Source organism: Alexandromys fortis, unplaced genomic scaffold, assembly GCF_014885135.2.
Source record: "Alexandromys fortis isolate MF-2015 unplaced genomic scaffold, M_Fortis_MF-2015_v1.1 scaffold_218, whole genome shotgun sequence".
NCBI lineage: Eukaryota > Metazoa > Chordata > Mammalia > Rodentia > Cricetidae > Alexandromys > Alexandromys fortis.
In genome coordinates this window covers 1,148,209-1,170,739 of record NW_026068112.1, presented here as the reverse complement: position 1 = coordinate 1,170,739, position 22,531 = coordinate 1,148,209, and the positions used below count along the sequence as shown (strand labels likewise).

At 51.5% G+C, this 22,531-nt stretch overlaps 3 protein-coding genes across 7 annotated transcripts in view; 1 reads left to right on the top strand and 2 right to left on the bottom strand.

Moving 5' to 3' along the window:
- Positions 1-671: 671 nt before the first annotated feature.
- Anxa9 (annexin A9) lies at positions 672-10,776 on the bottom strand. 2 transcript variants are annotated; one of them, XM_050124575.1, is made up of 13 exons: positions 10,626-10,776; positions 9,897-9,987; positions 9,439-9,535; positions 7,018-7,112; positions 6,703-6,816; positions 6,385-6,475; positions 4,948-5,027; positions 4,773-4,832; positions 4,080-4,164; positions 3,850-3,945; positions 3,699-3,757; positions 1,156-1,278; positions 672-844 (listed from the first exon to the last, which is right to left on the bottom strand). In XM_050124575.1, the coding sequence occupies exons 2-13, from the start codon at positions 9,969-9,971 to the stop codon at positions 782-784; spliced, it is 1,038 nt and encodes a 345-aa protein (XP_049980532.1). In that variant the 5' UTR covers positions 9,972-9,987; positions 10,626-10,776; the 3' UTR covers positions 672-781. The 2 variants fall into 2 exon arrangements, with proteins under 2 accessions (XP_049980532.1, XP_049980533.1); XM_050124576.1 differs by lacking the exon at positions 10,626-10,776 and adding an exon at positions 10,428-10,569.
- Positions 10,777-17,688: 6,912 nt separating this feature from the next.
- Positions 17,689-18,759, bottom strand: LOC126490007 (translation initiation factor IF-2-like). Its single transcript, XM_050124651.1, has one exon. The coding sequence runs from the start codon at positions 18,757-18,759 to the stop codon at positions 17,689-17,691; it is 1,071 nt and encodes a 356-aa protein (XP_049980608.1).
- Positions 18,191-22,531, top strand: part of Cers2 (ceramide synthase 2) — a 7,993-nt gene continuing 3,652 nt past the window's right edge. For 2 of the 4 annotated variants that reach the window (XM_050124631.1, XM_050124627.1), the window contains exon 1: positions 18,191-18,337. The gene's annotated coding sequence lies outside the window, so the exon portion shown is untranslated. Of the gene's footprint in view, positions 18,338-18,391; positions 18,539-21,327; positions 21,489-22,531 lie in introns of those variants that run through there. The other 2 variants (XM_050124630.1, XM_050124628.1) reach the window with 2 other exon arrangements.

Genomic DNA, 22,531 nt, shown 5'->3' with positions numbered 1-22,531 from the left:
TTACCCCGGAGCAGTGGGGTTAAATATTTGACCCAGTTGAGGAATGTGAACCCGGGAGGAGGCAGGGAATCTAGAGGTTGCCTGCCTGTCATTTCGCACAGGCCAGCAGGGGGAGCCCGAACGTGACCATTTCCCTCTTCCCAGGTTTAGATCGCTGTTCTGTGGGAAGCGCTGTTCTCAGCTCTCGCTGGAGAGGGACAGGTGGACTGGGGGAAAGTTACTGAGACTTCCAAGGCTGGGAGTTTATGTCAATGGCCCTTCGCTAGTTCTGATCCCCTGGTGTCTGGTCTTGATTATCTTGCCTGGGATTCCCGGGGAGAGGAGATGATGAAGTTGAAGGGAGACTCCTCAGGGTGGGGTGTGCTGATAACTGCTCAGTGCAGCGCTGGGGCAAAACCAGGATTCCTGTGGAATGGCTAAATCCACTTCAAAGACACCTCCAACTCCAAGGTCTCTTCCTGACTCATGTCCTGACCCACCCAAATTTTAACCAGGAAACTTAAAAAGACAGTGGATTTGGCAAAGGGTTCAACTGCCAGGGAGGTGTTCTGGCCGTGGTATGGACTGATGCCTAGAGCAGACACTATCAAAGACATCCTATTCCTCTTCCCCAAAATGTGGCTAGAGATGAGGGAAATCCAAGGATATCAAAGAAATTTAGAGGACCAGCCTCAAGAGGAAGTTAGGGTATATGGTGTTCGTTGGGGGTCTCCCACGTGTTCAACCAAACATGGGAATCCCCAGATTCTTGAATGCTGTGTCAGGGTGGGTCCGCAAGGTCTCAGATGTCTTCGGCTCTGCACAGGGCCAGGAGGGCTGAGTGACAATCCCCTCTCACTGTGTCCTGCAGGTGAGGGACTCAGGGTCAGACGAACTCATCACCACCACCATTCTCTAAGCTTTGTAACCCTCCCTACCTTGTGCCAAGAAATAGCTCATCCTCATCGTCTAGACAAGACTCAACCAAAGGAAAGGTGGGGGGAGGGGAGCTGGGACACCAGGGCTCCTGGTTAAGAAATAGCCAACTTCAGTTGAGGTGGCAGAGGCAGGTGGCTCTCTGAGTTCGAGGCCAGCCTGGTCTATAGGATGAGTTCTAGGACAGCCAGGGCTACACAGAGAAACCATGTCTTGAAGAGGAGAGAGCTAAGTTTTCACCTGGAGAGAAGAATACAGAGACTTCCCAAATTTCTTCTTGAACTCAGCCCGAATGCTCAGAAGATCGATCTCGCTCCGGGAGACAAGGACTCGGGTCAGCACCTGGAAATCAGGCTCAGTTTCCTGGAAAAGAGACAGATAGGGGAGCCTGCGGCAGGTGATTAGGGGTGCTCTCATTAAGGGCAGGGGGTGAATGGCCTGGGTGGGGAGGGAGTGGAGGCAAGGTAGTACTGGGGGATCAGATCCAGGGCCTTGAACATGCTACTTACCACTAAGCTATATCCTCAGGCTTCTTGGGGCCTTTTTTTTTTTTTTTTGAGACAAGAATTCAGTGTGTGTCTTTGGACTGGCCTCAAATTCACACAGAGTGCTGGGACTTAGGTATTAGCTGCCCTGCTCAGCCAAGATATATTTCTATGTTTTTGTGTGTGAGTGTATGAGACATGTGTGCAGATGCCTGCAGAGGTAGAAGAGGGTCTTATAGCCCCTGGAGCTGATATGAACTGCTGGACGTGGGTGCCAGGAATCAAGTTTGGGTCCCCCGGAAGAGCAAGAAACTCTTAACCACTGAGCCATCTCTCCAGATCCATGTTTTTGAGACAGTGTCGTCTCGTGTACCCTAAACTGACCATGGACTCACGGAGATCCATCCATTCACCTCTGCCTCTACACTGTTTGGATTTAAGGTGTGGGCCACCACGCCTGACAAGCCTTGAACTCGCCGCCGATCCTCTCTTGTTTTTTCTTTTCAGGTTCTGGGATTACAAGTGTATGCCCTTTTGGCTACTCTGATTCCTAAAATAATACCTTTTTATATCCAAGAATTCTGGTCTCCAAATCTCAATACACTAAGATGTGTGTTTCCTTTTACGTGTGTTCCTCATGGGCTCAGCAAGTCAGTGCTCCACCGTGAGCCACTTGTAGCCCACGGATTTGTTTTCATATCAGGAACTGAGACAGATAACAGGATTCCAGGTCTTCAAAGGGATCCTGGTGTTGACTCATTGTAATGAGCCAGCCTTCTCAGTTAAGTACATAATAATCTGTTGTCAAGATGGAAATCTCTGAATGACGGAGCAAGGGCGTATATAGACTGTCCTAGAACAGTCATCAATGCGGCATGATGCTGAGGCTTCTCTGTCCACCGAAATGTGGTGACTCCAACCTTTCATATATTACACTTCCTTTTTTATTTTTATTGTTTTTCAAGACACGGTTTCTCTGTGTGGTATTGGCCATTCTGGCACTTGATCTACAGGCCAGGCTGGCCTCAAACTCAGGGATCTGCCAGCCTCTGCCTCCCCAGTGGATTAAAGACATGCGCCACCACTGCCCAGATATATTCTCAGATATATATATATATATATATATATATATATATATATATTCTCAGAGACCTAGTTCATCTATCAAAATTATTAGAGTCTGTCAAATTCAAGTCAAAGTGACCACTTTTTAGATAAATAATACAGCAGACACAATGTAGCCCAGGCTGTTCTGGAACTCCCTATGTAGATGCATTTGCCTCCTCTGTGCTGGGATTAAAGGCGTGCACCACCACGCCTGCTCACCAGCATCTACTAGAGTTGCAGAGATGGCAGGTGGGGCCTTGAGCAAGTTCAGCATGCATTCTACCACCAAGCTTTCCCTCAAATTTGAGGATAAATAGGAATAAAATCCAGCCAAGGTGGTTGGGCAAGGTGGCGCACGCCTTTAATCCCAGCCGCCATGGGGGAGGCAGAGGCAGGCGGATCTCTGAGTTAGGAGCCAGCCTTATCTGCATAATTTCAGGACAGCCAGGGCTACACAGAGAAACCTTGTCCAGAAAAACCAAATAAATAAATAAATCTAGCCAACTGGAGAAAGGAGGCCCGGAGTGCTTGGGACATTTGCTCTTTGTTCTTCATAATCTTCATCTACTTGAACAAGGACAATGAGCAGTTGTGAAGGGCAGTTGAAACATGAGTAACGCGTCAGAGACAGCTCCAAAGTCCCAGATGCCCTGGCTGACCTGGGGTTTACAGTGCTCCTGCTTCTGCCTCCTGAGCCCTGAGATTTAGGGTTTTCACCACCATGCCCGGCAGTTATTCTTTATAGAGAGCAATGGTTCTCAACCTGTGGGTTGTGACCCCTTTGGAGGTCTGAGGACCCTTTCACAGGGGGTCGATTATCAGATACCCTGCATATCAGATATTTACATTATGATTCATAAAAGTAGCAAAATTACACTTGTGAAGTACCAATGAAATAATTTTATGGTTGGGGTCAGCACAGCATGAGGGTTGCAACATTAGGGAGGGTGAGAACCACAGGGACAGTTACCACCTTCCCCTCTGACAACAAAGCAGGCTCATCTGGCTTTGGTACATAGACATTAAGATAGACTTAAACTTTAGTGCCTTGTGGGTAACTCATGTAGTGCTAACCAGAACTCACTCCCCTGCCTGCGACAAGGCAGTCTGTAAACTCGGGGAACACAGTAGCTAGGGGGTTCCACCGGGCTTGGGTCTGAAGGGCAGGACAGGAAGCAGTGTGCCTCTTACCTGAAGGGCTTGGTGAAGTTTGTCAGCGAAGTACAGCGCTGTGTTTCTCATTATGGAAGCTAGAAGCAAAGGTGAGAGAGGAGAGCCACGTCTAGGGCCGCAGCTTCCCATCCCAGCAAAAATCCCTCATACATCTTGAGTAGACGCTTACCCAGGCTGAGCAGAGCCCGCTGAGCATCTCCGTGGAAACAGCTGCGGACAGCATCCTCTAATTCTTGCCCAGTGCATCTCCGGTATTGATCAAACACTTTGGAATGTGTAGGGAGTAGTTAGAAAGGTAAACTGGTGTGTGGGGCTGTTACCACAGGAAGGGTGACCCCACCACTGGCTGTCACACTCATCAGTAGAGCAAGCTGGGTGGGGATAAGGAAGCTTGGGTACCTCGGATGAGGTGTTCAGGGCTGCGTTGTGTAAAGATCAGGACCCATTGACCTGCTGTACTGGATCCTCCGGTCTGCTGGAGTGCCTAGGGAAGAGAAGGAATCAGTGAAGAGTAAGGTAGGATCACAGTTTGGAGCCTGGAAGCCATGGTTTTGATGTACCCAGAAAATCTACTGTGGTGAAGGAAATGGGACAGAGGGTGGAAAAGGATAGTGCAGAGGCAGGAGGATCTCTGCAATGGAGGTTAGCCTGGTCTACATTAGGAGTTCTAGGAGAGACCCTGACTCAAAGAAAAATAAACAATAACAAAAAGAGGCAGGATTGCCGGGTGGTGGCGGTGGCGTTGCACTTGAGAGGCTGGAACTTAATCCTCTCTGAGTTGTGGAGGCCAGCGTGGTTTACAGAGCAAGTTCCAGGACAGGCTTCAAATCTACAGAGAAACCCTGTCTCAAAAAACAAAACAGAAGATTAAGAAAGGGGCTCAACTCAGCTGCTCTCACAAGAATCTGATCCCCACGATGAGGGCTAAGGCTTGCTTGATCCAGTGCCCGCAGGAGGAGAATCGCCAGCAGATGAGATTGGGCAGAGGCAAAGAAGGCAGCAACAGGATTGGAGCACAGATGGGTACACAGGATCTGGGCCCAGGGACGGGGCCCAGGAGGAGTCTGTACAAACACAAGTCCTTTTGCTCACCTGGACATCTTGTTCTTCCAGGTTGTAGTCAATGACTCCAGAGTAGCTCTCACGGCCCCCCTAAGAGGAGACACTGTTCTCAGGAGGTTTCATGGAAGGGCAGTTGTCCAGACATCCTGCTCACAGGACAGCAGAGCTCCCTGCCCAGTCCCTTCCCTCGCAGGCCAAGCCTTACCTTGCTCAGGGCCAGAAGCAGGTCCTGCAAGATGCCATTGGTCTCGGTTCTGATATCTTCCTCAGCCTCCACCTGGAAATCTGGGGCAGAGGCAGGAGCCTTTTGACTCCTGAATTTTCCCAGGGTAGGTAGCTTTAGGACTTGTCAAGTGCCTGGCCAACAGGCCCTAACAGTTCTCCTTCCTTTTTTTTTCCCCCAAAGATTTCATGTTTTTATTTATGTGTATGGGGGGGGGTGCCCAGGAGACTAGAGGTACACTTGGAGCTGGGGCTGCAGAGGGCTGTGAGCCATTCTTGTGGGTGCTGGGAACCAAGCTCAGGTCCCCTTATGCTCTCAGCTGCTGAGCTGTCAACTCCAGCCCCCTAGCCACCCATCCATCTCCTCTGCAGAGTGCCTTGCTGATGGATTGTGCCCAGGATGGAAGCCATGGGTGCCATCACAGCCACTCTGAAAACGTTCCTAGGCTGTGAGTACTGCAAGTGGCTTCATCTCCAAACCCTCCCACTGGGAATCCCACCCATCGCTAGGCAACCAGAAGTCACTAGAGACAGGGAAGCCCAGATTATGAAGCTGGTTAGGGCCTAGCCCCCACCGGCGTTTAGGAAGTGATGTGTGAGGTAGAGTATGGGGCTGAGAGTGAGCAGGAGCGGGAAGACCAACAGTGAAGACTGTGGAAGAGTGTGACTAGCATGTGCAGGAACCCCGGGCTCAATCTCTAGTACAGGAAGAAGGATGGAAAGAAGGGAGGAAGGAAGAGAAAACAAAAAGTGTCAGCCATGCAGGCCCAGCACTTGGGGCTGAGGCATGAAGATCATGAATTCAAAATATTTCATCCACAGGAAACTATGATGTCCCAGAACAGGGGAAAAATGGAAAGAAAGGGTGGAAAAGAAAGATGCAAACAGAACCAAGAGGGGTGATGGAGGTCGAGGGTTAAGGACACAGACCAGCACTGACTGAGAACCGAGGAGAAACAGGGACTGTGACCACGATGGGGTGAGATGAGGGTGGGGAAAGAGGCTCACAAATTAGTAGGCGAGGCAGGGTCTGATGGGTGACGGCAGGACTTCGGGTCACCACCTGTCCCCCAGGCAGCAGCAAGGGGGTGGGAAGGTAACAAGGGACCTCTGGGACTGTGGGCGCCTAATGTCACCACTGGGAACCTGGCCCTAGGGCTCCAGACTAAGTTAATCATTGTTTCTCTTTCTTTAATGACCACATAGGGCTCTTTCCCCTGGGGAGACTGAGGCACTGGAGTAGTGTGGGGGGTGCCGGGAGCAGAGACCTTAAGGGAATAGAATTTGGTCAGCCAGGGTCCCAGATCTGTAAGCACCGTAGGGGTGGAGTGATTGTCATGATACCTTCAGCTCTTGGGGACCCCTTTTCAGCTCTTGGGGACCCCTCTTCAGTTCTTGGGGATCCCTCACACATTCTTACCATGTTTATATACTGCCAGGCACTCCTGCAGTCGGGGTGCTGCTCGGGTGGCCAGGATTTCCAAGGCTACATCTCCAGCAGAACCTGAGGCCTACAAGAGATTGTGAGACCACTTGACCCTGGGGCATGTCATTAGCCCAGCGAGATGGCAGACAGGGTTGGAGAGCAGGCGCCATCCCCTTCTCCATCTGGGTCACAAGAGGGTTGAGGGGCTGCTAGGCCCACTCTCTGGAGAGGTCAGTGTTAGTCAGCTGTCCTTCCTTTCTCAGTTGGTGTCCTTGTTCTTCAGACAACCCAGCAACTGTCCCCCCCTGGTACCTTCAAGGCTGTCCTCAATTCCTGGGCATCAGACTGGGCTGCAGGCCGTAGGAGAGCCACCACAATTTTCTCCAGGTCGCCAGACAGTGCTGCCTGCAAGGACTTCAGGAGGTCCTGCATAAGTGGGCCCCAGACAGACAGACAGACAGACAGAGACATGGGTCCAGGAAGGCCCCAGAATCATGGCAATCTGATTTTTATCAGAGGCCTGGCCACCAAGTCCCTGATTAGCCCGGAGGATGGGGCTGGCCACGGCTGGGTCTGATCCCACCTCCTCCACCCTGCCCATAGCTCCTGGAAAGGCAGTGGCCCCACCTGTTTGGTACGCTCCTGGAAGGCTCGAGAAATGAGCTGTCTTTGCTCTCGGCTCCGATTGGTCAGGACATCCACAATGGTGCTGTGGTCCACACCTGAACCAAGAGACAAAACCAGGCTGCCGCCAGGGAGTTCACAGGAAGAGAATTAAGAGTAGGGAAGGGAAGACCAGGGCTATGTCGTCCCTGCTTCAATTTGTTCTCAGAGAAGATGCAAAGAAAATACCAAAAACATTCAGAGGGCTGGAGAGATGGCCCAGAGGTTATAAATATGGACTGTTGCCGGTAGGTGGTGGCGCACACCTTTAATCCCAGCACTCGGAAGGCAGAGGCAGGTGGATCTCTCTGAGTTTGAGGCCAGCCTGGTCTACAGAGCTAGTTCCAGGGCAGCTAGGGCTTTTACACAGAGAAACCCTGTCTCAAAAAATAAAATAAAATAAAATAAAAGAGCACATACTATTTTGTATGTTGTGGCTATTTCATCACATTGTGAACCCTGAGTTGACATTTTCATTAATTAAATAAAATTAACCTTGGGTCAGGGGGCTGAGTTTGCAACTAGTTGACAGAAAGTAATCATAGAGCATCAGAGGGCATGGGGGATAGAGACACAGGAAGTAGCAGGGGGGGGTTTGAGTGGTAAGGCTTCTTTTGGGGGAGGGCAGAAAGAACATGCTTTGGGGGTGCACCAGCAAAGAGAGGTGAGCCCAGCCTCTCTGAGCTAGTTGGTTTCCACCCCAGCCTTTGAATCTCGAGTTTTATTTATAAATAAAATAATAGTGATTTAGTTAAAGCTGCCTTTAGCGGCAATGACAACAGAAGCCTGCCAGGCTTTGGTCTGAGTGGCCAGGCCACTGCCTTGAAGCAGGCTGGTAACTGTGGAGTGGAAACTGCTGGCTGAAACAGCAGGAGGTTAAGTGCAGCCACTGTGCCGGAATTAAAAACAGGCATACAGACACACACGAACACCCTTTTTTGGTTTGTTTGTTTTTTTGAGACAGGGTTTCTCTGTAGCTTTGGAGCCTGTCCTGGAACTCACTCTGTAGACCACGCTGGTCTAGAACTCACAGAGATCCGCCTGCCTCTGCCTTCCAAGTGCTGGGATTAAAGGTGTGCGCCTCCATCTGGCTTCTGACTCAAATCCTAATTCAGGCAAAAGTGGCCTAGTATGGTGGTTTAAAAAGAGGAAGGGGGGCTGGAGAGATGGCTCAGCGGTTAAGAGCACTGGCTGCTCTTCTAAAGGTCCTGAGTTCAATTCCCAGCAACCACATGGTGGCTCACAACCACCTGTAATGAGATCTGTGCCCTCTTCTGGCCTGCAGGCAGAGTACTGAGAATACTGTATACATAATAAATAAATAAATCTTAAAAAAAAAGGAAGGGAAGAAAATAAAACCATAAATGAAATAAAAAATTTTAAAAGGGTTTCTGGGGTGAGGCCCATTAATTTGCCTTAAAATCCTGTTATAAACTCCATGATCTTGGGCAAGCTTTTCAGTCTCTCTCGGAGTCCAGTTTCCTCGTGTGTGAGAGAATGGAAAGAATGAACCTGACCTCACACGGGGGAGGTGGCAGTGGGGTCTGACACACTGCCACAGAACTGGACACGCTAGCATCGATATCTTATCGCCAGTACCCCCAGAATATCACTAACTCCGCTTTCCTGGTTTCTTAAAAATAGTTTTCTAAAAGCCAGGTAGTGGTGGCATATGCCTTTTAATCCCAGCACTTGGGATTGCAGAGGAAGGTAGTACTGTGAGTTCGAAGCCAGCCTGGTCTACAGAGAGAGTTCCGGGACAGCTAGGGTTACACAGAGAAACCTGTATCAAAACAAAACAAAACAAAAAAGATTCTTTTAAAACATTTATTATTTAATAAGTGTGTGGTGGCGGCACAGAACACCAACTGTTCTTCCAGGAGACCCTAGTTCAATTCCCAAGCACAGTTCCCTCATGGTGACTCCCAGCCATCTGAAACTCTAGTTCCAGGGGCTCTGAACCCCTCCTCTGGCCTCTGTGGGCACCAGGCTTGCATGTGCAGAGACCTACATAGAGGCTAAACATACATACATATAAAATAAAATAATAAATAATAAATTTGTAAGAGAGACAGAGAGAGAGAAAGGCAGACCTGCAGCGGGCCTCTTGCCTGTAATCCCAGCACATAGGAAACTTGCGGAGGATGACCGCAAGTTTGAAGTCATCCTGAGATAGGGGTGAGACCCTGTTATGTGTGGTATGCACACCCTCAATTCCAACACTTGGAAAGCAGATGCAGACGGATATGATTTGGAGGCCAGCCTGGTCTCCATAGTGACTCCAGGCTAGCTGGTGTTACAAATGAGACCCTATCTCAAAATAAAATAAAAAAAATCAGATCCACAGTGAAAGGCAGCCCTTAAACACCAAGGGCAGGAGCTTACCTTGGCCTGTAATGGCCTTCAGCAGCTTCTGAACATCCTTGTCCACACTGAAGCTCAAGAAAGTCCTGAGGGTGCCCAGAGTCCCCCAAGCTGCTGTCTGCAAGAGCATGAGAAGGTAGCATCATGAGGGGGGAGCCTGCCCTCCTCCTCCCATCTTCTTCATTTATTGTGGGTGCATGGGAGGTCAGAGGACCTTCTGAGGCCTCCTAAGGATGTTATCTGCTTCCATGGGGTCCTGGGGACCAAACTCATGTCATCAAGGCATTCACCCCACTGAGCTATCTCTACTTTCCTCCTCCCCAACATCTCCTGGCCCCTGAGAGGACACGTTAAACTTGATTGTTGGGGCTGGATTTTGTGGCTCAGTGGTAGAGCACTGATTGGTCGACTGTAAGGCAAGAGCAATCACAGCACCGCGGAATACACACATGCATTTCTGAAGTCCCAACAGCCCGTACCTTGTTGGCAAGGCCCAGCGAGCTGAGGATCTCCTGGGTCAGGGATGCTTCGATTGGTCCACTGCTTACAGACATGGTTCAGCTGGCTTCCCTGTGGAAGGAAATGGGAGTTAGCTGAGGGGATCGTCCCACTTGGGCCTGTGGATGGCCTCCCATCTGGGGCCCGGACTCTCAGTCCATCCCTTTCCTTTGTTGCAGAAAATAAACGAATGAATATCAGAATATCGAACTTCTTTGTGAGCAGGTGTAAGGATGGAAGATCAGGGCGACAGGAACCGCCTACCTTCCCCCTTCCTTCCCAAGCCAGTACTGGCTGGGGAGGCTGCTGGAACCAGCGCTTACCAACGGTTTCCCACCCCCAAAGCCCCTGAACCCTCAGTCTGAGATGGTGCCCCCTTCTGAAGGTCAGGTCCCTGCCTTCCCTGGCCTGGATTCTCCAACTGCTGAGGTGAGGTGGCAATAATGATGGGTACAGAGGAGAGGGGGAGACAGCTCCTGGTCAGCTCCCCACAGGTGAACTCCAACCCCTACCTGTAGAGCTGCTTCCTGCCTGCTGCCCTTCCCCCCAGGTGGGGTCTTTAGGTCAGCAGGTGGAATCCGGGTTGTTGTCTCTGTCCGTGTAGGAACATGGGTACCTGGGCATAGACTAGACACTCTAGGAGCACACCAGTCCTCCCTCAATCAGTAAGTTCTCCCTCCCCCAGATAAGGGCTCAGTTCCAGGACTTACCCAGAAGGAGCTGGAGGTGAGGTGGGTGTTGTGGCCTGGTGGCTTGCCTGTGTGGGCACTAGCTCCCGGGTAGCCTGCTGGTGAAGTGGAGGAGTGAGGAGCCCAGACTGAGCAGCCAGTCAGATGACCTCTCCTGCAGACCAGCCCAGCTGTTGTCTCTGACTCGGCCCCTCCCAGACGTGGGAGAGGACCAGGCTGTACAGGGTCTACCAGCAAACACCTCCCTGCCTAGCATCTCTCCTCCCAGGAACTGGCCCTTAACCCACGCAAGTGAACTCCACTCAGCTTCTCAGGCTCAGCGGAGGACACAGGAGGCTTTGTGCCTTGCTTTCCCTACGGGGCCAGGTTGGGACCACAGAAACCTAGCCTCTTGAGTCTTGCTTCTAACCTGGCTCTACCACTGGCTCCAGCTCCCTGGGGGTAAGGTGAGGGGGAGTTAAGGGGAATGTAGGTCAGGCAGGCTCCAGGCTGATTTTAAGGTTGATAGAGAAAAACCTGTTGGGACACATACCATCAGGGCACCCCAGCCTGCACCCTACAGGGGGTCCCAGCCCAGAATTTCCTGTGATTATGCCTTCGGAAAGCCAGCCAGCACGGGTGGGGAGGCAAAGGAATTGTTTATATCTGTGAGTAAGGAAGGGCGCACAGGTAATCAGATGAAGGCAGATGCAGAGTCAAGAGAGAAAAACGCAGAGGGTGTTCCCTGCAGACCGGCACCGTGGGAGAACCGCGCTCCCAAAGGCAGCCAGCAGATGGAGGAGGATCCCAGGGCCCGGATTTCAGTTTCCTCCTGTTGCCTTTTAGCTGCCAGTGTTCCCTGGCTGTTTAGGCTTCAGGGTGATGCAATCCCAGGGTGCTACCTGAGGTAGCACACAGCGGCAGGCGCTCAGTCCCTCGTAGCCTCGGGGACCCTAAGCGGCTAAACCTCGGGGCTGACCCCTTAAGACTTGGGGAGCCGTCTTTTTCTTGCCTGCAGTCCTGGGCCAGGAATGGTCTTCCTTGATCTCCCAGAACCCCGGAAGGAGAGGGCCACAACATAGTCACTGCTATTCCACACAGAGAACAAGCTTGGGGACTCCGGTAACGAAGTTCCATTATGGTGGTCATATGCTGGCTTTGGTCCTCACTCAAGTGGAGAACATACTCCAATTTTAGAATCAGAGTCAATCTCTTTTTCGTTTGTTTGCTTTTTTTAAAGATTTATTTATTTATTATGTATAATGGTCTGCCTGCGTGTATGCCTGCACACCAGGAGAGGGCGCCAGATCTCATTCATTATAGATGGAGGTGAGCCACTGTGTGGTTACTGGGAGTTGAACGCAGGACCTCTTAACCTCTGAGCCATCTCTCCAGCCGGCACAGTCAATCTCTAAGTTTTATTTTATTTGCTTATTATTTATTTATTTATTTTGAGACAGGGTCTCTCTACATAGTCTGGGCTGTCCTGGAACTCGCTATATAGACTAAGCCTGGCCCCTGCCTGCTCAGTGCTGGGATTAAAGGTGTGTGTCACCAGCGCAGCAGCCCAGCAATCTCCAATTTTTAATTAACTAATTAATTTTTTTTTGAGACAGGATTTCTCTGTGTAGCCCTGGTTGTCCTGGAACTCACCTTGTAGACTAAGCTGGTCTTAAATTCACAGAGATCCACCTGCTTCTGCTTCCTGAGTGCTGGGATTAAAGGTGTGCGCCACCCCCACTCCTGGATCCTTAGGATTCTCTTTACTGTGCCTGTGGCCAGCCTGTGTGGAGCTGAGGGGACCCCAGGGAAGCAGTCCTCTCCTCTAGCACTGATTTCCAAAGTCAGGTCGCTCTCGCCCCACCGCTTTTGTTTCTGCTTGTTTCAGGGAAGGTGTGGTGTTGTTTTTTTTTTTTTTTTTTTTGTATAGCCCAGGCTGGCCTTGAGCTCACAATTCTCCTGCCTCAGCTTCAAGTGCTGAGATTTCCAGGTGTGAGCCATCACCCCCAGTCTGCCACTTTTTTATAATCTGCGCTAGACACTTCATCATCTCTAAATGGGAAGGACGGGAGAAACTGTAGGGCAGAGGAGGAGAAGTTGTTGTGTCTGAGAATAGGTTCCTTTGGGAGGAATAAATGAGGCAATCTATGTAAGTATAAAATCACCTTGCAGCCGGGTGGTGGTGGCGCACACCTTTAATCCCAGCACTCAGGAGGCAGAGGCAGGCGGATCTCTGTGAGTTCGAGGCCAGCCTGGTCTATAAGAGCTAGTTCCAGGACAGGAACCAAAAAGCTACGGAGAAACCCTGTCTCGAAAATAAAAAAAAAATCACCTTGCAAATTAGGGGTGTTAGATTAAATAAATAAAAATATATACCACTTCCACTTAAGTTAGTTCAGATAAACAATGAATGATTTGCTGGTAAAGTATGACCCAAATATTTAATGTGATTATTTCTACTGACAAGTTATTTATTGTTTATCTGAAATTCTACTAATTCTAATAGGATAGCCTGTGCTCTGCCTAACACCCCCCCCCCCATAGGGCTTAATCTTTACACTGTGGCTAAGTTGAAAGCTGCAGGTCTAGACCCCTCAAGGACAGAATTCTGACTTCGCAGACAATGGTGACGAAGCTGGACAGGTGCCCGACTGTCCCGGCTGTTTCCTTATTCTCAGAACGAAGCCTGGGGGCAGGCTGTAGAGCTGGCTCAGCAGGTAAGAGCACTGGCTGCTCTTGAAGAGGATTAGGGTTCAATACCCAACACCCAAGGGCAGTTTAGGATTTCTGTAACTCCAGTTCTGGGGGACCCCATGCCCCCTTCTTGCCTCTTTGGGCTCTGCGAGTACATGGTGCACAGCTATATACGTAGTTGAAACACACATATAAAATAAAAAAAGTGTTTTTGTTTTTTTAAAGACAGGGTCTTTCTATGTAGTCCTGGCTTTCCTGGAACTTGCTATGTAGACCAGGCTGGCCTCAAACTCACAGAGATCCTCCTGCCTCTGCCTCCCACATGCTGAGATTAAAGGTGTGCGACCGCCACTTGACTAAAATAACGCTTTAAAAACAAAACCAGGCTGAATAAGAAGCCGAGTCCCTGGTTCCAACCCCAGCACTGAAAAACACAAAATCTCTCTCATATACACAGAAGGAGAAACAAGAGACTGGAGAGAGCTGGCTTAGCAGTTAAGACTTGCTTCTCTTGCAGAGGACCTGGGTTCGGTCCCTAGCACCCAGCGCCAGGAGATTTGATGCCTTCTTCTGGCCTCTCCAGGCACCAAGCACGCATGGTGTGCTCACAGACATGCAGGTGGAACACTCATACACATGAAATAAATCTTTAAAAAGAGTTTTTATGTTATAGATTGCTGCGAGAATTAGATAATAGGTATTGAGATGGAGGTGTAGGTCAGCGGCAGAGCCATTGCCTCTCAAGGATGAGGCCCAGGTTCGATCCTAGCAAATACATATAAAATCCTGAGAAAAGTGCTGGTCACGGAGCACTAAGTATGCATGTCAAATGCTAACATATGGCAACAAGAACTGTTACAATCTTATTTATACTAGTAACAGTTGCTTCTTTCTGTAAAATCCAATCCTGGCAGGCTTAAGTTCTTTCCTGCCATTCCCCAGGAGTGCCACAAGAGGGCACCAGCAACCACTGAGAGTATTCTTAATAAATCACCTGGGGTCACTTGCTGCCCCTTGCTCCACCTGAGCCTATCAATGGGCTCTTATAATCCACTTGTCAGAAGAACAGCTTCTCGAGAACACTGGGATCTGGGCGGACTTGGTGGCAGCTAAGGTAAGGAGCCCCAGCGAGATAACTACTCACGACAGGCAGATGGGGTGACCACACGGCCCGCCTTCTGACTCTTCAGAATCGATTCTGGCTACAAGTCACGGTGAAAGGGAGGGAGGGGTAAGGGCGCCTGTTTGCCCTGGCCAACGCTTCCCAAGGGACTCCCGGCCAGAACCTGCGAGTTGAACTCTAAATTCGTAGATGTCACACAGAAACCCAGTCACACATGGCCGAAGCACAGCCTTCCTGCGAGTGTTCAGGCTGTATGTGCTGCATTCACAGAGTTCTGCTGAAACTTGGGGGGATTTCGCCGCTCTCAGTCTGGTCTGGTCTTGTTTAACACCGGGACAGACTGACTGCCTTCAAGGCCCATGCTCTAAATTTAGGACTGCACACTTAGAGGACCGCTCAGTGAGGATTCACCCTGCACCTTCATTACAGACTTGAGGAGGGCAGGGACTTCCCACACCCAGGGACTTCCAACCAGAGTCCAGGTAGACTATTGATGAGGAACAGGTGACCTGGGTGTCCCTTGTGGAACACTAGGGCATAGCTGTGCTGCTGCCCAGTGCCTCGGCTTCCGACTCCCTGCCCCCATTTTGCTTTTCTTTCTTTCTTCTTCTCTTTTAGGACCCTGCATATTTATTATCCGTCTGTCTGCCTGTCTGTCGTCTGTCTTGTGTACATGTGTGGCCTTGTGCACCACAGCATGCCTGTAGAAGTTAGATGACAACTGTAGGAATTATTCCATCCTACCATGTGGCTCTTCGGACTTCCACTCAGGTTACGAGGCCTGGCAGCTCTTGCCTTTAACCACGAGGCCCTCACACCAGTCCCCATGTACCAGCCCTGTTTGACTCCATACTCAACTCGGGTGGGCTTCCGTGAGCTTGTGTGTGTGTTATATGCTATATATGTGTATATATATGCAATGTATAAAAATACATATAACACACACAAAATAGGGTTTTAGTGTTATATGTTATATATATATGCAATGTATAAAAATACAAAAATACATATAACACACACACACACACAACGGGGTTTTAGCTCTGGCTGTTCCAGAACTTTCTATGTTATACCGCTGCTGGGATTGATAGTGTGTCACTATGATGGGCAGGATTCTGTGTTCTATAGGCCGGCTGCAGTTAGAAAATCTTTTTGCCATTAGGGTCCATGTTATCTGTCTTCCCAGAAGCCTGTCAGATACCTAAACTCTGGCCCCATGGCCTTTTGACTGCCTTGGGACACCTCAGCAGCCTATTCAGAGGAAGTGAGTCACCGCAAGCAGGGCACACTTGGGGCATTGTGGGCATGGCAATGCCATCTGAGGGCGGGGGACATGCTGGAAAGGCGTGGTGATTCTAATCTCCTGGTCTACCCAGGGGAGGGGTGTGGGGACATCATCCTGGTGCCGCTGGCCGAGGCCAAGTTTCTCTTCTTTCCCCTTCTCTTTGTCCACCTTCTTATCTCCATTTCTCAGGCTCTCATTATCCGGCTTTTGCCCACAAAGCTCCCCACTGTTTTTCCCCTTCCTTCTCTCTCTCTTTCCTTTAAACTTCACTTCACTTATGCAGAGGAACCATTTGGAAAGTCTGGGGGAGCTGAGCGTGATAGTTCACACCTGCCAATCTAGAACTCAGGAGAACTGGCTTTGAGTTTGAAACCAGGCGTGGCTACATAGTGAGCTACTATCTCAAAAAAAAAATATCCGGGGGACTGGAGAGTTGGCTCAGGGATTACGAGGACTTGTTGCTTTTTTTTTTTTTAATGTTCTTCTCTTTTTTCTTTTTTTTTTTTAAATTTTATTTATTATGTATACAACATTCTGCCTCCATGTATGCCCGCAAGCCAGAGGAGGGAGCCAAATCTCATTACAGATGGTTGTGAGCCACCATGTGGTTGCTGGGAATTGAACTCAGGACCTTTGGAAGAGCAGCCAGTCCTCTTATCCACTGAGCCATCTCTCCAGCCCGACTTGTTGCTTTTGCAGAGGGCCTGGGTTCAGTTCCCAGTACCCACATGGTGGCTCACAACACCAATTTACACACACACATAAAATATAAAACACACTTCTAACCTTCAAGGGCACTGTATGCACATGGTACACAGACATGCATGCAGGCAAAACAACATTACACATAGAATAAAAAAATAATCTGGTGGGGACCAGAGGAAAGCAAGGTATTAAAAAAACAAAAACAAAAACCAACCAAACAAAACCCCAAGAAAAGAAGTCATAAACTGAAAGAAGAGGGACAGTCCCTCCATCGGTGTGGCTGGGCTGGAGAGGGCTAGCTGGGGCCCAGAGAGCAGTCACAAGAACTCTCTTGGAAAACGGCAAGGCTGTGTGGCAGAAGATTCTGGCAAGAGCACTGAAGGGAGAGCAGAGCGCGGGGACCCCGCAGAGCGAAGAAGACAGTCACGCTCTTGGGGTGTATAATCCGTGCTGGGGTTTCCCCCGCAGCAAGCATGTGGATGGTTGGATGTCATCTAAGGCCTCTTTACACCCACCCAAGATCCAGAAGCCGACTCCCAAGAGAGAGTCGTGCGGCCACACCTCTGTCTATGGCAACTGGAAAGTACTGGTGCTTGGCTGTATACACTGTGAAGCAAGCCGCTGCCACAGGCTTGGCGATGACATAAAAATGCTCTTTCGCGGGCCGGAGGGAAGGCTCAGCAGTAAAGAGCACTTATTCTTGCAGAGAAGCAGGTTTGGTCCCAGCACTCACATGGCTGCTCACACTGTATCTAACTCCAGTGCTAGGGAATCTGGTGCCCTCTGCTGAACTCCGTCGGCACGGGGTGTGCATGGTACATGTACATACATGCAAAACATTCAAACAATAAAATAAAATAAATACATATTTTTAAAATATACCGTTTCGTTAAGGTGAAAAATGATACTTCTGCTTCAGTCTCCCAAAAGCTGGGACCTTGCTTGGGGATGAGCCACCAAACCTGGCCAGGTAGGTTTGTTTGTTTGTTTGTTTGTTTTGGGTTTTCAGGACAGGGTTTCTCTGTGTACCAGGCTGGCCTCGAACTCACGGAGCTCTATCTACCTGCCTCTGCCTGGCGTGGCCAGATAGTTTTAAAAATATTTTTTACATGGAAGAAGCTGCAGGTCTCCCTGTAAATAGGCCCTCAAGTACAACTTACTCAGGTTCTGTCCACAATGGGAGTCAAGGCCGCTCTCTCCTTGGAGCACGAATTTTATGGGGCCACTTATGGGATAACTGGTTTGACACTGATCACGGCTAAGCATGGAGTGTCGACTGGAGACGGAAGCACACTTTACTAAAAGTTGAGAGCAACTCCGTTCGGGCTCCGAACAGCAGGGCTGGGGTACTGCGGGTCTCCCCGCCAGGAGCCTCGGGGTCTGTGCAGGGCTTTCACCGGGTGGACCTGGACGGGGCTCCCGGCTGCGCCATTCCTCCCCCGCGGCCAGGCGCGGGAACTGTGGCAACCAACCCCAACCCGGGAGGAACTGAGGGCTGCACGCCGGGCTGAGGCCGTCGACCGCAGCTGGGCCGCGGGGTGGGGCAGAGGCAGCCGGCTGTGAGCCGTGTCCTCAGGCGCCTGGGGGCCCCTTCCCGGTGGGCCGCCTCCGCGCCACCCAGAGACCCGGGCGGCCGCCAGCGCGGGAGCTACCCGCCCCGTCGGGGCTCCGAGGCTCCACAGGCGCAGCGCGGGGTTCCGGGACTCTGGTCCCGCCCAGGCGCGGCCCACGGCCAGCTCGGCTCGGCGCACGCGGGGCCTTCCCTCCTCGGCTGGGCTCGGCCTGGGCTCGCCGGGGTTCGGCGGGCAGAGGAGGAAGGAGGGAGGGAGCCGCGGGCGGCGGAAGGGGGAGGAGAGGACCCGGCCCAGCCAGTGCGCACGGGCCGGGCGCTCGGAGAGGAGACGGAGCAGCGGCGCCCGGGCCGGCCAGCTCTGCACCGGCCACCGAGTGAGTTCGTGCGCCGTGCGCGGGGGCCGTGGGGGCCGCGAGGAGGCGGCAGGCGCGGGGGCTCGGGGCGCAGCTCGAAGGCGCCGGGGACTCCACCGGCTCATGGCGGCCGGCCTGCCGGAGGGAGGGCCCAGCACTGCGGGAGCGAGCGCGCCGGGCCGGGCCGGGGCCTTGGCGGGGAGAAGGCCTGCGGGGCAACAGGTAAGGGCCGGAGCCCGGCGCTCGCCCAGGACCCGAGCCAAAGACGCCGACCTTTGGTGCGAGAACCTCCTGGGGGGCCGCGTGCGTCCCGGGGCCTGAGTGCAGAGAGGCCCGGGAAGAGCGGTGGCGGCCCCTGGTGCTGCTGCTGTGGCCGCCGCCGCCTCAGCCACTGCTGCTGGGCCCCTTTTGCCCATCCCAGAAGAGAGGTTAAGAGCGTCCATGTGCCGAACGGGAAACAGGAAGGAGTAAGACTTGCTCTGTCCTGGCCCCAAAGGGCTAAGATTCCTGTACCGTTATGGGGTGTGCGTGGCCAGCTCTGGGAGCAGCTGGTGAAACTAGCTTTACGGGTGGCAACTTGCTAATTACAGGCTCAGAGGCCCTGGAGCTAGTTTGCTAGGGCAGGTGCGTGACATTCATCGTTGGCATGAGCTTGGGAGTGTTCCTGTGCCTCAGACGCGCTCCTGGCATCCGAACCAGATCTCAGTTATTTGAGTTGCCAGCCTCGGCAGTCAGGGAGTTGTAAGCATCGTGAGGTCTGGAGTGAGGCGGTCTTCCCGGAGAACTGAATTAGGGAAGGCCTCCTGCAGGCAATTACTTCTGTTTATGTTAGAGCTGGGGAAAGAAGCCACTTCCCATCCCAGAACCGAGGTGGCTAGCTTCAAGTTTGTTGATGGCACTTGTGATGGGGCCCTTGAGGGTAAGGATTGGGCTGCAACACTGCTTCTTAGGTTCCTGGTTCTGGCCACACAGTACTTACTTTCTAAGATGTGTGCGCGCACGTGCGTGTGTTTATATGTGTGTGTGTTTGTGTGTGCGTATGTATGTGTGTGTGTGTTTGTGTGTGTGTGTGTGAATTTGTCCTTGTCTCCATTCCTGCCCCATACCTCTTTCACCTCACTGGGCCTCCGGCCGAGTTTTGCCCCGGAGAGAGGGCACTTTCCCTCTGGCCTCTGGCCACAGGCAGAGTGACCCCATACTGTCCCTTTCCGTCACCCATCCACACTCAGCTGCTGCTTAAACCTGCTGGCTTCTCCCTGTCTCTGGGGGCCACACTCTTATAACGAGTTTGGGTTGGGGGTGGAGTTTGTGAACTTCTCAGACAAGCTCTAGGCCACATGAAGCCTGGGGTCGCATGGTTGCCACCTCACACCCCCATCTTTGCCAGAATCTGACCCATATTTTTGGGCTGGTGCAGTAGTAGTATCCTGAAGCAGAGACACACCTTTTGACTTCGCCCATTGTTTTTCACCTGCTAGAGAGAAGTCCATGAGCAGCTGATGCTCCCTGGAAGGAAAGTTTTCAACAAGAAAGATTACTCCAACCTCCTTCAGACCCCAGAGCCCGTGGGACCCTCTCTTTTTTAATCTCTCTGCAAACAGAATCACTAGGACTGTTATCCATTGAGTCTGAGCAGTTTTTCTTACAGGCTAGCTACACTTATCCCTTCCATCCCTCTGGGCCTGCAAGCTCCATTGGCACCTGTCTCCCACCCTTTTCATCTGCTGGGGAGAGGCTGGAGCCAGGTTGAACCTGCTCCATTTGGGAGTCAGACAATGCCTGTGAAATCCCTGCCGCACTGGCCCCTCTCCAGCGTGGTATCTGTGTCTGAGGCAGGTGTGCAGAGTGGGAGACCAGTAGATGAACACATACACCGTATCTCTCTGTGTGTGCAGGTGGCATAATTTTTGTGAGTGGAAAAGCTGCAGGTGTAATCAAGACTCCATCTACCCTTAGGGACGAGGGGGCTGAATGTTGCCTTTCCTCGGCCTGATGTTTATGGATGCTTGTCTTGGTGAGCTGGTGCCAGTGCCGCCTGGGGTGCAGCAGGGAGCAGACTGGTTCTGGGGAGATGTGTAAGAGACTGGCTGGAAACTCCAGCCCCTTCCCCTCCCTGCTGGATCTGGGTCAGCTTCTCTGCTGTTCTGGACAGCAGGGACTCTGATCACAGCACGCTTGAAGCCCAGCATGCAGCCCCCACTGGCCCGCACCCCCTAGTTACACACCACTCCACTCACAGGGTGGAGGAGGGCTGGTGTGTTGTTCTAGTGCTTTCTTTCCCTCAGCCGTTTCTGTGATACCCACTTGCCCCACCCCCAGCCCCTAGCTCTTACCTTCTTTGTAGGGATAAGAAAGGCACTAGACATTCCTCTGCTCTCGGAGTCCAGGAGAGAGGCTCCACCCACCCTGCAGGCCCTCAGCCAGTCCTCCGTATCCTTAACCCTCTAGAGGTTCTAATGAGAAAACATCCTACTAAATGTGACGGGATAGCCCAAGGCTAGGAATTTAGATCTCCCTGGAGGAGAAGTTAGGCCCCGCGAAACGAGGTAGTCAGATGCCAGGGTCAGGCATTGGTCCCCACTCCTATCTGGCTAAACCACAAGGTGGGGAGGAAGAGACGGAGCTGCGCGGACTGCCCCATGTGTCTGGTTTGCTGCTCTTCCCTTTCCTGCTCAGTTTTTTGCTTCTCTCTAGGAAGAATGTGTGCTTGTGTGGGCAGTTACATTTAGTTTTGTTCACTTTGAGAGGCTCCCATCTCTTTTCAACAAATTAAATATTTATTCGTGCTAAGGTGGAGTGGGAAGGAACACTGCCCTCCACGGCGAGGCCTGGAATGCATGGTGGGGTGTGTGGAGCTGAAAACCCTTTATCGTCTTTGCTGACCTCTGGTTTCATCCGAAAGAGCAGTGACCAGGAGTGGGGACAGGAGGGTAAAGTCCTCAAGCTGGAATACTGACTGACCCGTGACAGGCAGAGAGGGATTTCGCAAGTGCTTCTGTGGAGGGTGGGGGCGGAGCTGCTGAAAGAGTCAGAGCCCAGCCCAGCTCAGCTGTGGGCTGAGGTGTCCGCCTCCTGCGGCAGCTCCACTTGAAATTCAGAGCCTGGTGCCTCCGCTCACACTGACCCTCCGGCTCCTGCTCTCTCTCCACCTGTCACAGCGCCCAGTCCATAGGTCAGTCTGAATGCTGCCACCTCTTCTCTCTATTCAAGGAGGATGAGAGGTGGGGACTCCTTGGCTCCCCTACTCCGCGAGTCGTAGACTGTCCCCTGCCTCATCTGGATCCCGGCGTTCAGTGCCAAACTGTTTTTCATCTTTCTGGGGGGGGGGGGGGGGAGGGAAATTGAAGGCAGCAGTTCTTTCCTGGCTTGAGGATGTTGACTTGCAGACAAGTTTTTATGTTCTGGATGTGCCTTTGTAAGAAATAGGTTATGAATGCTGGGTAAGGTTGTGCATGCCTTTAATCCTGGCACTCGGGAGGCAGAGGCAAGCAGATCTCTGTGAGTTCAGGCCAGCCTGGTCTACAAGAGCTAGTTCCAGGACAGGCTCCAAAGCTACAGAGAAACCCTGTCTTGAAGGAAAAAGGAAAAAAAAAAAAAAAAAAGAAATAGGTTATGGCAGCTGTGGTGGTGAGCTTGTCATTTCAGCACTTGGGCTGCTTGAGCTGCTGAGGCAGTAAGGTCATGAGTTTGAGACCAGCCTGCACTGCATAGATACTGTCTCAAAGAATAAAGGAGAAAGAGGAGGAGGAAGAGGGAAAATAGGTCGCTTTGCCAGATGTCTTGGTTTGCTGTCCAGACCCTGTCCTCAGCACTGACACTGTGTGTGCCTCTCACTTCCCTTCTGAACAGTCTTAGTGATCATTCTCTGCCTCACTTGAAGAAACTGAATGCCTTGGTATGGAGTGCCAGTCTTGTGTGCAGGTGTCTGATGCTCACTGTTCTTTGGGGATGGTACCTGTTTCATTTTCTCCTGTAGATCTGCTGGCCAGTAAGGGTCACTATGTAGCCCTGGCTGTTCTGGACACTGTGGCCCTACCTGCCTCTGCCTCCTGAGTCTGGGATTGAAGGCGTGTTACACCATGCCCAGTCAACCTGGATGACTTCCCTGGCTGTTGACTATTGCTTCTCTGGGTCTTGCTTGTTCTCTCCAGGTTGAGAGCCAAAAGATAAGACTGATAAGAAATTAAGAAATGAGTAGTTTTCTCCCCCCCCGTC

Excerpts from the sequence above, each read along its gene's own strand:
- Anxa9 (XM_050124575.1), bottom strand. The coding sequence starts at position 9,971 with ATGTCTGTAAGCAGTGGACCAATCGAAGCATCCCTGACCCAGGAGATC. Across the intron at positions 3,758-3,849 it reads GCGGGCTCTGCTCAGCCTGG|CTTCCATAATGAGAAACACA; the intron begins GTAAGCGTCTAC and ends CTTTGCTTCTAG. Across the intron at positions 845-1,155 it reads CTCTGTATTCTTCTCTCCAG|GACACAGTGAGAGGGGATTG; the intron begins GTGAAAACTTAG and ends CCTCACCTGCAG.
- LOC126490007 (XM_050124651.1), bottom strand. The coding sequence starts at position 18,759 with ATGGACGCTCTTAACCTCTCTTCTGGGATGGGCAAAAGGGGCCCAGCA.